Source organism: Myotis myotis, unplaced genomic scaffold (assembly GCF_014108235.1).
Source record: "Myotis myotis isolate mMyoMyo1 unplaced genomic scaffold, mMyoMyo1.p scaffold_m19_p_8, whole genome shotgun sequence".
Classification (NCBI taxonomy): Eukaryota; Metazoa; Chordata; class Mammalia; order Chiroptera; family Vespertilionidae; genus Myotis; species Myotis myotis.
In genome coordinates, this window is record NW_023416390.1 from 78,918,891 (window position 1) to 78,935,061 (window position 16,171).

Genomic DNA, 16,171 nt, shown 5'->3' on the forward strand with positions numbered 1-16,171 from the left:
ACAGCACAATGTTATGCAACTCCCCCTCTCCAAAACTCAGTGGGGAGTGCATGATGGTGCTTTTGAGTCCTGTTACCTCCTACTTATTGCCACACAAAGTCATGTAAAGGTCACCAATTTCAACTTACTGACTTGTATGCACTGTGGATGTAAAGAGATTCCCTCAAGTATGTAATAAAATGGCAATTTAGGGTGTTTGGAAGTTTGAGGGCCAACACTGACATTATGTATTGGAAAAAGTGTGTGAAGAAGTTCCTTTCATCTGGGTTGTAGCTCTAAAAGTTTCACTAAAATGCCCTCTCATCCTGAATATCTGAGTGGCTGAGTAATTAAATAATCTGCTTTGGGAAGGCTAATTAGTTTAACCATTACTCAAGGCCTGCTGCCACCGGTCTCCCCATCTGCCCCCTTCACAGGCACACCTGGCACTGGGCATTGTCCTGCCTCTGTGGTGGGCGCCTCCCCAGGCCGCCTCTGTGTGCAGAGAATGGTGCTCAGCCTCCGGGGGAGCAGACCTGCTCTCCTCACACGCACACCAGGTCTCCACACGCTTATTCTTGGGCTTATTCTTGGGCCTGCTCAGAAATGGGGAAGGCTAATGATTTATGGACTCTTTCCCCCAAGATTTTAGAGTGTGACTCTCTGTCCCAAAGAATAAATGAGAGTCATCATCTATCTAATTCCCTCGTGGGCGTTTGGTGAGATCTTTGTAGGGAAGAAATATGGAGGGGTGTTAATTGAAACAAAGTCCATGCTGGATCATAGGTTTATAGTGGGAGTTTCATTAGTGTTTTCCTCCTACTCTGTCAGCAATGCAGGCTATAGTACTGGGAATTCACTGTGAACAGTTATATCAATGGTTTTCCTATTGATGGGCATTCAAGTGGTCAAGAGTGTGTTTTATTCTTGGAGACACAGTCATTTCTTGCTTTATTTGTGATTTCTTACAGTAGAGGCAATGGTAACAGGTGACGGTAAATGCAGAGGCACACGTTCTAACAAAGGAGATTTTAACTAACTATATATTTATTGCTCTTTTACAAATTGAAAAAAAAAATGTATCATATCTAAACTTAAGAGCCATGGCATGACAGACAGGTTTTCCAGCCTACTTGAGCCTCAGTTTCCCCAGAAGGTGGGGGAAACTGCACTCAACAGTGATTACACTCTGAGCCAGGAGATCTGTGAGATTTTCAGAGATCTATAGGTCAAAACTATTTTTATAAGAATACTAAGATATTATTTGCTTTTTTTGCTCTCATTTTCTCCTGGGCATACGAGGTTGGCCAGAGGCTACTCAACATGGAACATCGCAGTGCACTAAATACAGAAGCCGATATGAGAATCCAGATGTTGTTTTTGTTAGCCAGACATCGCAGGCATTTGCAAAAGTATAAAACTGTGCCACTTTCTTTGTGTGTGCCAAGTTTAGTTTTGAAATCTATCTTACACATATTTCATAATTACATATAGTTTATATTAACCTGTAATGGAATTATTATTTTTACTTCACATATAATAAGGTATACTTTAAACTCTCCATTTTAATGCTGAATATAGCAAACATCAGTGTTTATCACCCACATAAACAAAAGTGTGTTGGAGTCCTCAGTGATGTTTTTAGAGTGTAAAGAGCTTCTGATTGAAGAATCATTGGTGTCTGTGTGTCGTGGAGTTGATTACAATATGTATCCTACTCATAGGATTGTTTGAGGTTTAAATATTTCCTGTAAAGTATTTAGAACAGTGCTTGACATAGTAACTCATCAATAAATAGTTAAAGTTGCTATATTTTCAAGTTGTGACATGATGCCTTGCAATGAAAAATGCTGAAGGAGTCCATAGGGTATCTGTAAAGGAAGGGGCCTGGATAAAATCATGAGCCAAAGGTGCAGGAGCTACAGTGGGACTGAAGTCAATCCTGTCACATTCAAAAGACGGAAAGAACACAATCAAAACATGCAACAGATATTTTTTTTAAATGAAGGTATTGTTTGTTTTCTTTATTGATTAAAGTATTACATATGTGTCCTTATCTCCCCATTGCCTTCCCACCCCTCCATCCGTGCCCTCACCCCCCTACTGTCTGTGCCCAATGGTTATGCTTATATGCATGCATACAAGCCCTTGCAACAGCTATTCTTTACAATTAAAATATTTGTGGAGACAGACCTGTTTCCTGTATGACCTTTTGCTAAAAAGCATGACATTTTAAAAATAACTTTCTTAGAAATAGCAGAATGCAACTTCCCATTGAAAAAAAGGTTAAATTTTATTTTTTGATGAAGTTATTACATGGTATTCATTTTTGGACGCAGCTTTCATTGCGGCTTCACACAGCCAGCACTGTATTGTTGTGCTGGCTGCATCTTGGGACACTGGCTTGCTTGGGCGTGCTCTCTGTCTATGAGACCCTGAGCTCTTAGAGTTTGAAAACATTTTATTCATCTCTATATCCCAGTGCCTAGACTGGGCCAGACCTAGAGTAAGTTCATATTAAATATTTGCTGAGTGAATTAAAGTTTTCATCATCATTGGATGTTATAGTCACAGTTAGCAGAATATTATAAATAATTAAAATAGAGTTTTAAGTACTTTAGCATATAGGAGTTTAACCTAACAACCAGAACTAACATGAAGTCATAGTTTGGGGGGTGATTATAGGATTCTTTAATGCTACATGTCTTTATGTAAAGGACACTGACTGGGTTTATACGAGGCCCAGGGCATTTTTAGAAAATACATATATGAGCATGTTAAACTCTATTTTTTTAGAAAAGTGAAGTAGGGATCGCACAGATTGGCTGGCAGTGTCATCAGCTCCCACAGAGTACTTGTTATAATGACAACTTGCTTGATGTGCCCTTAGAGCTGCACCTTTCCAATGCCCTGTTAGTGTGGAGTAGTTTGGGGCAGTGGGACTGAGAAAGCGTAGGGGTAATTCTCCACGCTCACCGGGTGCTGGTGCTGCTCTTGCTTCAGGGCACCCTCAGGGGGAACCATCTGCCTGGTGGGGAGCAGGGCCGCGCAGTGGTTTTATTCTCACCCATTCAGGGCGCATGCTGGCTTCCTTGGTGGCAACAGAACACTAGTTTGTCTCCAGGTGGGCCTGCCTTCCACACTCATGCAACAGATGGTTCTGCATGCCCTTCCGTGGAGGTCCCACACATCCCACACCGAATTATTCCCCCTTCGCAGGCTGCTTCCTCTTGGGGAACGTTTTTCTAAACATGCAGACGTTTCGGGTCTTTTCTGAGTTTTACAAATGTCAACGTCCCATTGGCTTCACTGAGGACAGCCTTACCATAGGCTTAACTTGCAGATGCATCAGCGATATCCTGAAGATCCAGGGTTCTCATCAATCATTGTGTTGTTATTTGTTGTCATCTTTAGTTGAGAGTGTTTGGGTCTTTATATTGTAGGACTTTAGAAACTTGGGACTAATTCACGATTTGGTTATAAACTAAACTAAAATAAAATAGCTCTGTTTCATTTTTCTTGGAGAGAAAACTTTGATTTTAACTGACAGAGAAGTAACTACTGTCTCTTTTGTTTCGCTGTATGTATATTGTTTTGATCCTTCTTTTATTCCTATTCTGTGATAAGCGTCCACAGCTCTCAATGAAATCTCCCTGGGCATTTGTTTTGCAGTCATGAAGTCAGTATCCCCTTCATAATGAGCTACTGGCTCTGCTACAAATCAAAACAAAACAGTGATGCATGGCAAAGGCACAGTTGTCAGTTTCTAGCAGATGAGCTCAGGCCTTCAAACAGGAGCAAGAGTGTGAGTGTGTTTAATTTTCCTTGGGTAGCATGCAAGTCAAGGATTCTTTATATTTTACACAAAGCTGTTTTTAAGAACCCTGAATTTGCATGAAAAAGATGCTGGTCCCAGTTGGTTTCACACATATATTGGAACCATGGGGGTTTGAAGATATAGTTTGCTAAGGAACTGGTAAACCACAGGCAAATAAGATTACTGTAAAAAAATAGACAGATCCATTTACTTTTAATACTTTAACTTGATTATTTGAGCCCAGAAATGTTAACACTTAGAAATCCTGAGAATTGTATCAACAACTCTATCACTTCCTTAATTTTAATAGATAATAATAACTCTTCTTTCATACCAAATAAAAATACAGTTCCACTGACAAAAAGCCCTACTAACATAAAATATACACACATGGAATCCCAAGGATTTGAAAAATTGAACCTCAAAAAAAGAATCATTTTTTTCTTTAGCCTTGAAACCCTCTTTTCAGGAGCACTGTTTTATAAGCCTAGCACATAAAGTAGCTCAAAATCGGGGCGCCCTTGCTGTAGTGGGATTTAGTTGGCACAGCTCTTGCCCTCGAACCTGGGCTGTTACTTGTAACCCTTAGGGTGGTCTTTGCTCCATGGCATTATATGCATTACATTTCCTGAATAAATGATTTAAAACAATTAAATAGACGCTTGCTTATATTTGCTGTTTTTAGGAATTGTGGCTCCTTCACCACCAACCTACTTTGAACCAAATAGCTAGCCTTCAGCAATTTCCCATCTTGTAAATTAGGAGGACTAGTTTGCAGAGCTAGGATTAGCGATTATCTTTCCTGTGATCCAGACTACTCAGGGATTCTCCGTGTTCACATCACACACTTCCACATGGATGTTTGAAATCGGGCACATCCCTGTTCACGCAGTGGTAGGCCAGCTCATGGCTACAGTTGGTGTTTCTAGTTTCTTCACATTTTACTCTCTGTTCCTCCAATCAAATGGCTGACATGCTGCCGCTTTAGAGATGACCCTTTTATGTTGGCTTATTCACACTTTCTTTATTGAATGCCAAAAACATAATGTGTGTGCTGATCACAAAATTTTATGATTTATTCATATTTTTTCCTCTTGAAAACTGTGTAATGGCTAAAACCATTGCAGTTTTCTTGAATTGAGTGAGATTTGACAAGCACTTGCACCATGTGATAATTGCCTAATAGTGTTACAAAGGCAATTTCTTTTAAAGATAAAATAGCGATGTTTCTAACTTTAAACTGCATTAGGACTCATCGTGTTGAAGGATGATTGTCTATGGTTAGATTCTCGGTGTTTCTAGAAAGCCTTCTTTATGCTAAACTGCTCTTGTAAAAAGTTATCATGCCATTAGCATATATATACTAGGTGGCCAGATTATTATGACCACCCCATCAGTACTTCGTTGGGCCACCTTTTGCCTTCAATGCTGCGGCAATTCTTCTTGGCATTGACCCCACAAGATGTTGAAAGGTGATGCGAGGAATCTGACACCATGCCTGATGAATAGCACTGTCCAGTTCTGTGAGATTTGATGGTTGTAGAACCAGCTGCCTAATGGCTCTTTTAACTTCGTCCCACAAATGCTCAATTGGATTGAGATCTGGTGATTGTGTGGGCCACCTAAGCAAGGCAAAGTCTCCACTGATCCGAATGTAGTGAGTTGTTACAGATTGAAGCCCTCCCTCATGTTCTTGAAACCACTCCTGCACAATACGAGCACCATGGCATGGCACATTGTCTTGTTGGAAGAAGCCATCTCCATTGGGATACGCCATCAACATGATAGGATGAACCTGATCAGCAGCGATACTTAGGTATCTTGTGCTATTCAGACGTTGTTCCACACGAATTAAAGGACCCAAATCATGCCAGGAAAACATGCCCCAAACCATAACACTGCCCCCACCAGCTTGAAGGGTTGCACTCATGCATGTGGGGTGCATGCTTTCATCCTGTTTCCGCCAAATTCTCGCTCTGCCATCTGCATGATGCAACTGGAAACGTGATTCATCAGACCACATGACTTTTTCCCAATGCTCGACTGTCCACTCTTTGTGTTCCTATGCGAATTGGAGACGTTTTATCTTGGTAACTGCAGACAGCAAAGGTGTTCGAACAGGCCTTCGGCTGTTTTGCTGATACTCGCTCCATGGCTCCCAGCGCCAACAATCATCCCACGTTCAAAGGCTGTTAAATCGCGTTGCTTACCCATAGCTTCAGAAAAAAATCACTTCTACTGTAGTGATAAACAACCTTCTTCCTTATTTATAATGGTCTGGCCCTCTAGCAACTTCAGCATGAAATTATAGCTAATTTGTCTACAAATGTCATGTGATCATAATAATCTGGCCACTCAGTGTGTGTGTGAGTGTGTGTGTGTGTGTGTGTGTGTATAATCTTTCTCTGGAGATTCAGCCATCAGGAATGATGAATGATGATGCCAGGAAAATTTTCAGAACATTCCTCCATTTCTAGTTCTCCATCTTCTGGGCAGAGTTCTCAGAGTGTGGAGTGTGGTCCTGGGGTCTTGGGTATTCCTGAAAGCCTTTCAAGGAACCTGCAACTTCAGAATTACTTTTGTAATCACAATAAGGTGTTATTTGCCTTTCCCACTCACATTCTTACGTGGGAATTCAGTGGAGTTTCCTGCAGACTTCATGGGGTGCTATCACAGTAGGTTGAATGCAGAAGCAGGTGTGAGAATCCCACTGTCTTCTTTTAGGCCAGACTTCAAGAATATGTGCAAAATTTTAAAGCAGTTCTGTTCTTCTCATGACATTTATTTTTGTTTTGGAATATAGGCTTATTTTTTTCATTAAAATGTTTTACTTGTGTGAACATTAGTTTGTTATGATTTTTAATGAATCAATAAATATTTTTAAAACTATTTGTTTTCACCTACATGTGGTAAATGTCAATAGATACAACCCACATAAACTTAAGCTCGTTGGGACCTCATTATTTTTTCAGGGTGCATAGGGGTCTTGCTTCAAATATTTGACTATTGCTATTCTATTAGCCACCCCCCCCCCCCATTCAACATTCTTACCCAGAAATTCACATTGTTGAAGCTTACTATTTACCTGATCGCCTGTGGAGGCTGTGCCTTTCATAATTTTAAATGTATGTAAACAAGCTTTTGTGGCCACCAGAACTAGAAGGTACCCTGTGTTGAGGAGGAATTTATTGGTGTATTTGGAGGCAAACATATCACTGAATAAACAATTGAGGAGAAAATAGTTTAGACTATAGTTAAAGTGGTCTGTATTCACTGTACAGAGGAAGTCAGGGCAGATGAGGTCAGGTGTTGCTATACTAACCTTAGTGTCATCATGGGCATCATAGGAGCTCCTGGGCTCTGGTATTGTGCTAGTGGTTTACTTGGGTGGTGGCAACTAGGGCATGTTCCCATCATAATTATTCATGAAGCTGTGCACTTGTGATTTCTAAATTTTTATATGTAATATTTTAATGAAAAAATGCAAAAGCTAAAAATCTTAAATTTAACATATCACTGTAAAATGTTAATTGCTTACAGTGTGTACTTTAAATACTTATGTGAAGGCTCCCGATGCTTATTGTTAGTCCTTATTTTTCTTCCATCTACCAAGCTTTTTGGTGGGTTCTTTGTTCAGGACCATGGCGGTGAATCGGTTGGTGCTGAGTTTTCAGGTTGTAAACAATCTGATGAAGTCGCTCTTTCTTCCTCTCTCATGGCCATCCCCACCCCCACTCCTATCCCCATCCCCATCCTCACCCCCATTTCTCATCTCCGTCTCTAGCTCTAGCTCTGTCTCTCTCTCTCTATCTATGTATTACAATGTTTTCAGTAAAAATAAAATCTCCATACCCCTCCCTCTCTCTCTCTCCCTCTCTCTCTCTCTTTTATAATGATTTCAGTAAAAATAAAAGGAAGTGATCCAACCAGCTTAAAAATACACATTTTTGAAAACTTTTTAATCAAAGTAATAAATGTACATAATATTTATAAGTTGTACACCACCCCTCTCTCCCTACCTCCAGATCTTTGCCCTGTAAACCACCTTCCATGTTTTAGCTCTATCTTCTGTATTTTTCATCCTTAAATCTATAAAATATATCTGTATTTTTACTTGTAGATTTTATTACTTTTCGGTATTTTAAATTGTCTTCCTAGTATAGAAGATAAGGATTTAGTGCTCCTATACCACCCATCTCTCACACTTCCCCTTCTTCCAAATGTTTTCATTGTTATAACTTAGTTAAATTAACTAATTAACTAATTATAATAATAAAATTAAGTAAGTAGTATTCATAGCTGATTCTAATAAAATTCTAGTATTGTGTTTCTGGAATAACTTCACTCTTTCCAAGGGTCATTAATTGCCATTGGCTTAGATTTTCATATTCCAATCCCAGGTTCTTAAAAGACTTTCCGCTAAAAGTCTAAAAGTTCTCTCAATATTTACAAACACATAGGTTATTATTTTTTAACAGCTTTGTTTTTTTCTGGGAATCAGCCACTGGAGACTCTTTGTTCTCTAGATCTCTATGTAGCTGTTTGTCCAGCATCATAGCTGGATTCCTACAGAGCTGTTTGTTACCTGCTACTCATGCCTTCCTCTTTATTTTTTTTTTTTTTGGGGGGGGGGGCAGGGGTGGAGGTATACTTCCCAGTGAGAAAAAATTTATAGATTAACTTGATACAAAATTTGACACAATATTAAACCTTCTAACCCATGAATGTGGTGTGTGTGTGTGTGTGTGTGTACGTTTGTGTGTGTGTATGTGTGTATATTCCTTTAATTGTTCTAATCAATGTTTTCTAGTTTTTAGTGTAGCTGTGTAACAAAAGTTAAATTTATTTCCTAAGTATTTTGTTTGTGATACCATTATAAATAAACTTATAATTTTAATTTTTAAATTAGTTGATGTTAGTATATAAAAACACAACTGGTTTCTGTATATTGGCTTGTATTGTGTTGTGTAACTTTGCTAAATTCACTTATTAGTTATATAGTTGTTTTGTAAATTCCTTAGGATTTATATATAATTATGTCATCTGTGAATAGAGGTGGCTTTACCTCTTTCTTTTTTATATTTATGTCTTTTATTTCTTCCTCTTGCCATATTGACCTGGGTAGGAGTTTTGCCTGTCTTTGAACTTTATATGCACGAATCATAAAATCTGTACTGTTCTCCATTTACTTCTTTCACTCAACAGTAGTTTGTGTTATTGCATATGTCATGATTAAGTAGAAATTATTCCTTCTGTGTACCTTATGGTATTCCATTGTATGACTATGCCCAAGTTCCATTGTTGAAGGGATGTGCATTTTCTGTTTAAGACTGCTACAGCTGTGCTTCTATGAACATTCTAGCACATGTCTGCTATGTGCATTTCTGTTGGGTTTAAACATCAGAGTAGAATTTCTGGGTCATAGTATAGAGGATATGTTACTTTCCTTTTGTTTTCCCTTATGAGTATTTACTGTGTGTTTAATTTTCATATTAAACAAGAAGTCAGCCCTAGCTGGTTTGGCTCAGTGGATAGAGCGGCAGCCTATAGACCAAAGGGTCCTGGGTTAGATTCCAGTCAATGTAAGTACCTCAATTGCAGGCTCCTCCCCAGCCTGGGCCCTGGTTAAGGTGCATGCAGGAGGCAACCATTTGATGTGTTTCTCTCACATCAATATTCCTCTCTGTCTTTCCTTCCCTCTTCCACTCTCTAAAAATCAATGGAAAAATATCCTTGGGTGAGGATTAAAACAAAAACAAAAACAAAACAAAACAAAACAAAAAAAACAAGAAGTCAGTCATATTTTCCTCTTTTAATTCCTTGCTCTGTTCATCAGGACTTGGATCAGAGATCCAAGGACTTGATAAGAAAAGTAGACTCTCTACTTTTCTTATCAAAGGAAGAGGTGATGACTCCATCTTCTTTCTTATGGCTCCTTTCTGTCTGCTGTGTTGCCCCCTCTCATGGGACTCCTGCCCTGGCCTTCCAAAACTGTCTCCCTCAACAGTCTCCTGGGTCTTGTTTTCCTCTTCTAATCTATGGTGATTCAAACAGAACTATTCCTACTAAAAAGCTATTCAACTTCAACCAAACTAGAGCATATGCCTTTTTTTTTTACCTTCAATATTTTTTAAATTTTTCGATTGTAGTTGATACACAATATTATATTAGTTTCAGGTGTTCAACCCAGTGATTAGACATTATATAACTTACTAAGTTATCACCCCAATAAATCTGTACCCATCTGACTCCATACATATTACAATATTATTGACTATATTCCCTATGCTGTACTTTACAACCCTGTGACTACTCTATAACTTCTAATTTATACTTCTTAATCCTTTCACCTTTTTCACCCTTCCCCCACTCCCCTCTCACCTTAAAGAAGATCCATTTCATGTAATACTGGTTTGGTGCTAATGGACTCTTGTAGCTTCTTCTTGTCTAGAAAACTCTTTTTTTTATTTTTATTTCTATTGCACTTTATTTATCATGGACATTTGGGTTGTTTCCAACTTTGGACAATTGTGAATAATACAACTGTGGACATTGGTGTACAAATGTTGTTAGAGTCTCTGCCTTTTTTTTTTTCTTTTTAGTTATTGAAAGTCCTAGAGGCCCGGTGCATGAAAATTCATGCACTGGAAGGGGGGGTCCCTCAGCCCAACCTGCCCCCTCTCACAGTCCGGGAGCCCTCAGGGGCAGGAGGTGATCTGGTGATCAGGGGAAGGTGATACCCCATCACACCTCTGCTGCTGCCACTGCCTGCAGCGCAAGCCTCGGCCAGCCCTGGTTACCTGACCCTTGGGTGGCCCTGGGTGGCTGGGCAGCCACCATCCAAGGCTTGCCTGCACCTCAGGCCAGCTCTGGGCAGCTGAGGGGCTGAGGGGATTGGGGGACTCCGGAGGCAGTTGTGCGGAGCGGCCAGGCCTGCCTTGCTGCGTGCCTGCCATCCCAGCAGGGCTGAGGGTACTGGGCACCACCATCTTTGAGGGCGTGGCAGTCAATTAGCATATTCCTTCCTTATTGGCTGTTGGCATCACCATCTTTGAGGGTGGGTCAGTCAATTAGCATACCCCCTCCTTATTGGCTGTTGGCGCCGCCATCTTTACGACGGCTTGAGAGTCAATTAGCATATTCCCTCTTTATTAGATAGGATTACAGATGTTCCCTTTGTTTCCCCATTGACCACTTCTAGCCTACCCCCTCCCTCTACCCCATGCCTTCACCACACTATTGTCTGTGCCCATGGATTATGCATATATGCATATGGGTTCTTTGGTTGATCTTTTCCCATCCACCTACCCACCTCCACCTTTCCTGTGAGATTGGACAGTCTGTTTCATGCTTCTATGTCTCTGGATCTATTTTGTTCATTAGATTCCACATATGAGTGGCATCATGTGACATTTTTCTTTCTCTTACTGGCTTGTTTCACTTAGTATAATACGCTTCAGGTTCATCCATGTTGTCTCAAAGGGTAAGATAGCCTTTTTTACTGCTGTATAGTATTCCATGTAAATGTACCACAGCTTTTTTATCCACTTATCTACTGATGGATAATTGGTCTCTTTCTAAATCTTAGCTATTGTAAATTGCATTGCTATGAATATAGATGCATATAATCTTTCTGATTGGTGGAAAGTTTTTATCTGTCCTTTGATTCTAAATGATATATTTGCTGGGTGAAGTAATCTTGGTTGCAGGTCCTTGCTTTTCATCACTTTGAATATTTCATGCCAATCCCTTCTGGCCTGAGAAGTTTCTGTTGAGAAATCAGCTGACAGTCTTATAGGCGCTCCCTTGTAGGTAACTAATGGCTTTTCTCTTCCTGCTTTTAAGATCCTTTTTTTGTCTTTAAACTTTGACATTTTAATTATGATGTATCTTTGTGTGGGCCTCTTTGGGTTCCTCTTGTTTTGAACTCTCTTTGCTTCCTGGACTTGTATGTCTATTTCCTTCACCAGGTTAGAGAAGTTTTCTGTCATTATTTTTTCATTTATGTTATCATTTCCTTGCTCCCTCTCTCCTCCTTCTGCCATCCCCATGATGCAAATGTTGGCATGCTTAAAGTTGTCTCAAACGCTTCTTAAACTATCCTCATTATTTTGGATTCTTTTTTTTCTGTTCTGATTAGTGTTTTCTGCTTCCTTATATTCCAATTCTCTGATATGATCTTCTGCTTCATCTGCTTGACTATTGATATCCTGTAATGTAGCCTTCATTTCAGTTAATGTATTCTTCTTTTCCGACCTTTTATATGTTTTCTAGTTCCATTTTTATGTTTCCTTTCTCTTTGTTGAAGTTCTCATTAATTTCATTTTGAACTCTGCATCTAGTAGATTTTTGGTTTCCATTTTGTTTAGTTATTTTTCTAGAGTTTTGTTCTGTTTTTTTCATTTGGGATACGTTTCTTTGTCTCCTCATTTTGGTAGCCTCCCTGTTTTTGTTTCTATGTGTTAGGCAAAGCTGCTATGTCTCCTGGGCTTGGTAGAGTGTCCTTATGTAGTAGGTTTCTGTAGGGTCCAGTGGCACAGACTCCCCGTCACTAGAGCTGGGCACTCCACGTGTGACCCCATGTAATCTGTATACACCTTCTGTTATAGTTAAGCTTTGATTGCCATTGTTCATCAATGGAAGGGATTTACCCCCAGACAATTGGCTATAAAAACTGGCTGAAACCAAATTAGCTGTGCCAGGCTCATTCCAAGAAACAGAACTTACCTCAGTGGGGCCCTGGTTCCTTCTCTGTTTGCCCCTTAAGTGTGTCACTTGTGGAGATGGCTCCAGGGCCTCCCAGGAGGTGCAGGTTAAGATCAGCCATTACCTGTGTCCTACCTGGTACTACCTGGCCTGAGCTACAAAGTGATCTGCATATGGCTGCTACTTGTGCTGGTCTAGGAAAGGCCAAGCTGAGAACCAAAGCTGGCTGCTGCTAGTGCCAGGCCTAGGGTCACTTAGCAAGAGGTACAAGCATGTTGAGGCCAAATGTTGCTTCTTTGAGAAATTTTAGGAAAGTCTGAAGCATGAGCCAAGACAGGCCATTGGTATGAAAAAGCCACTGGAAACAGCTTAGGTGGACCTGTAAGGTGGTGACGCAGGGTCTCAGGTAATCACCAGTGGTAGTCTGGTTGATGGAGACTCAGAAATGGTGGCTGCCCACTCTGTTGGGGGAGGGCTCAACAAAGGAACAGTAGCCTCTGCCAGCACTTATGTCTGGAAGAAAGCTGCCACTACCCAGCTCTCATCCTGATGCCAGATAATTTAGTTCCTCCCTGTATGTCCCTAATGCCTTTCAAGCTGCTGCCTCAGTGCTTCAGAGTGAGTGAATACAAGTAAGTCCATGAAATGGGCCCTTTAAGAGGATCTTCCTGGGACTCCGGCAGCCTCTGTCTCACTTAGCCACAATCCCCACTGGTTTTTACAGTCACAAGTTATTGGGCCTTCTCTTCCTGGCTCTGGAATGCTGGGGCTGTGGGGTTGATGTGGGGCTGGGTCCCCTTGATCCTCAAGAGGGACCCCTGCAGATGTATATTTTACACATGGGTGTGGGACCAGCCTGTTCCACCTTTGTACCCCTCTTTCCAATCTCGATGTGGCTTCTTTATATCCTTAGTTGTAAGACTTCTGTTCAGCTAGATTTCAGAAGGTTCTGAATGATGGTTGTTCTGTAGTTTAGTTGTAATTTGATGTGGTTGTTGGAGGACTTGAGGACCCGCACTGCCATATTGGCTGGAACCCAGCACATGCCTTTCTGGCAGTCATAGGCATTTCAAAGGCCCAGTTAGGAGGGGGAGAAACCCTCTCACTATCTGAGAATTGAGTTGCTTCCTTATTGCAGGTAGCTGATCCTGGGTAGAGAGAAAGCTGAGGGATATAATATCACTCAAATACTAGTAGTTTAACATCTTCATAGAAGTATAAACATTTAATTGACAAGTAGAAACATTTCAGCACCCCTTTTCCAAGGTCTCTATCCTGATTCTGCACCCCCTTCCAAAGCTCTCTATCCTGATCCTGCACCCCCTTCCAAAGCTCTCTGCTCTGGTCCTGCACCCCCTTCCAAAGCTCTCTGTCCTGATCCTGTATCCCCTTTCAAAGCTCTCTCCCCTGATCCTGCACCCCCTTCCAAAGCTCTCTGTCCTGATCCTGCACCCCCTTGCGAAAATTAAGATCTGAGGATTACTGGAAGAGCTCACTCACCCTTTTTTTCATCTATCAACTTTTTTTATATCAACTTTTTAAAGAATAATTGAAAAGCTGTCCAAAATGCAGATACCTATCTTTTTAAAAGTATTCTTAAAATCCTTTGGAATATTAGCTTTTTTGGAAGTGAAATCAGAATTACAATTATAAAAGATAATAAAAGAACCCCATTGTGAAATAAAGAATACTAAAATAAATAATCTGATTTTTCATTCTACATATTTCCTAGATCTTGAAAAACTATATGCAGAATTTTTCCTGGCTCCTGAAAAATGATATGTAAAAATTTTATTTAGCCTTTGAAGTAAGGAAAACCTAATTTTGATCCTAATATAGTACATACCAGCTGGGGGCTTGGCTTGTTACTTAGCCTCTCTGAGCCCCTGTTTCCACATCTATAAAGTGGGGATAATAAAACCTACTATTATCAGGCTCATATAAGATCAGGTAAAAGTTTTCACATGATGCCTAATACGTAGCAAGTCTGCAAATGATTTTCTCTTATTATTTCAAGAATGATACAGTTATGTTTTGTTTGCTTTTTTAAAATTCAGTATCAATAAAAGCAACAGATATAAAAATAATTAAAAATATATGTGAGCAAAGTTGGTACAGAAAGGACACAGAAAATTTATTTATAAATGTTGTAAGTTAATGAACTTAAAGTTTTATTCAACATTTCTTTGGCTATTTTTAAATCCAAGGCAAAAAAAATCTCTTTCATGACACTCAATGAAAACAATGCACTAATGACCATTCACTTTAAATATTTATAGAAAGTTTAGTGGAGGAAGTGAGCTAAACCAAGGAAGGAGTTCCTCTGAGACCTCAAAAGAATGTTTCTGAGCCATGCCAGTGCACCTCTCACCCCAGAAGAATGGTCAAGTAATGCTGCCCTTCTGTGTCTCCAGGGAGAAGCTGGCGGTGGCCCGACTGCAGCGAGAAGTTGCCGAAAGGAGAAGTGAGGGGGCCATGGTAAGTCTTGGCTGGTCTGCCCTGATCCTGCACCCCCTTCCAAAGGTCTCCACCCTGATCCTGCACCCCCTTCCAAAGGTCTCCGCCCTGATCCTGCACCCCCTTCCAAAGGTCTCCGCCCTGATCCTGCACCCCCTTCCAAAGGTCTCCACCCTGATCCTGCACCCCCTTCCAAAAGTCTCCGCCCTGATCCTGCACCCCCTTCCAAAGGTCCCTGGTTTGAAAGGCGTTTTGTCTCATGAAGGATACTTAAGGAAAGTATTTGCTTGCAGCAAACTGAATGCTGTATTTGTACATAACGTGTTTATAATGTAACCTAGACAGCTCTGCCATTTACAGAGAGAGGGGCGTGGGGGGGGGGGAGAGAGAGAGAGAGAGAGAGAGAGAGAGAGAGAGAGAGAGAGAGAGAGAGAGAGAGAGAGAGAGGGAGAGAGAGAGAAAGAGAGAGAGAGAGAGCGCGATTATGAAAAATAACTAATTGGGCTTTGAAGAGGATGTTCAAATGGTAATAAGTCTTCATTTTCTCGATCTACTGAATGCCCAGGCTTCCAGCTGTGAGCAGGATGTCCATAAATGAGCAATCTTAGGTTTTCAGATAAGGAGAGTTCAGCATGACTCAAGCATCTCAGTCCTTCAGACCTCAAATACAAACCACCCTAAGGAACACTTAGATGTTCGCTAATGGCATTGTATATTATTTTCTTCTAACTGTTTTAAGGGCATCTCTCCCTGTCCTTTTCAGCACGTGTCATTTAGAAAACTGCGGTCTGAATTGTACTAAAAGTCGGTATGGTTGTTTTGGTCCATTTCCACTTCATTTTATGGATGGTCTTTGCCAAAGTATCTGCCTGTGTACTACTCTAACATCAGAGATAGCTGTCTGGCGGCCCATGTGCATGTGTGGATTAACTGCTGCTGCTGCCTCTGAGGGGGAACATGTCATGCCAGATTCCCCCCCACTTATGACAATACAATAGAACATGTACAATTTCTCAGCAAAAGAATTAATTAGCTTTTTTTTTTTGAAAAAGGGAAGTGATGCATTTTTAGATCCTGAAAGCTGCTTCCATTTGATTTCATGAGAGTTAATTGATAATCAAGCCACTGAAAAGAGTAAGATTTAGAAAAGATGCTGGCCTCACTCTTCTCTGAAAGAGGGATAGCAAAGGGCTGCAGCAAGGGGCTGCAGGT

General features: G+C 40.6%; 1 protein-coding gene across 6 annotated transcripts in view; it reads left to right on the plus strand.

Annotated features, from left to right (window-relative positions):
• Positions 1-16,171, plus strand: part of NCKAP5 (NCK associated protein 5) — a 955,167-nt gene that overhangs the window by 412,591 nt on the left and 526,405 nt on the right. For 5 of the 6 annotated variants that reach the window (XM_036319679.1, XM_036319677.1, XM_036319676.1 and 2 more), the window contains one exon: positions 14,917-14,980. The exons of the other annotated variant lie outside the window; for it this stretch is intronic. In XM_036319679.1, the coding sequence (XP_036175572.1) occupies positions 14,917-14,980 (64 nt within the window). The remainder of the gene's footprint in view (positions 1-14,916; positions 14,981-16,171) is intronic. 6 annotated transcript variants of the gene reach the window in all.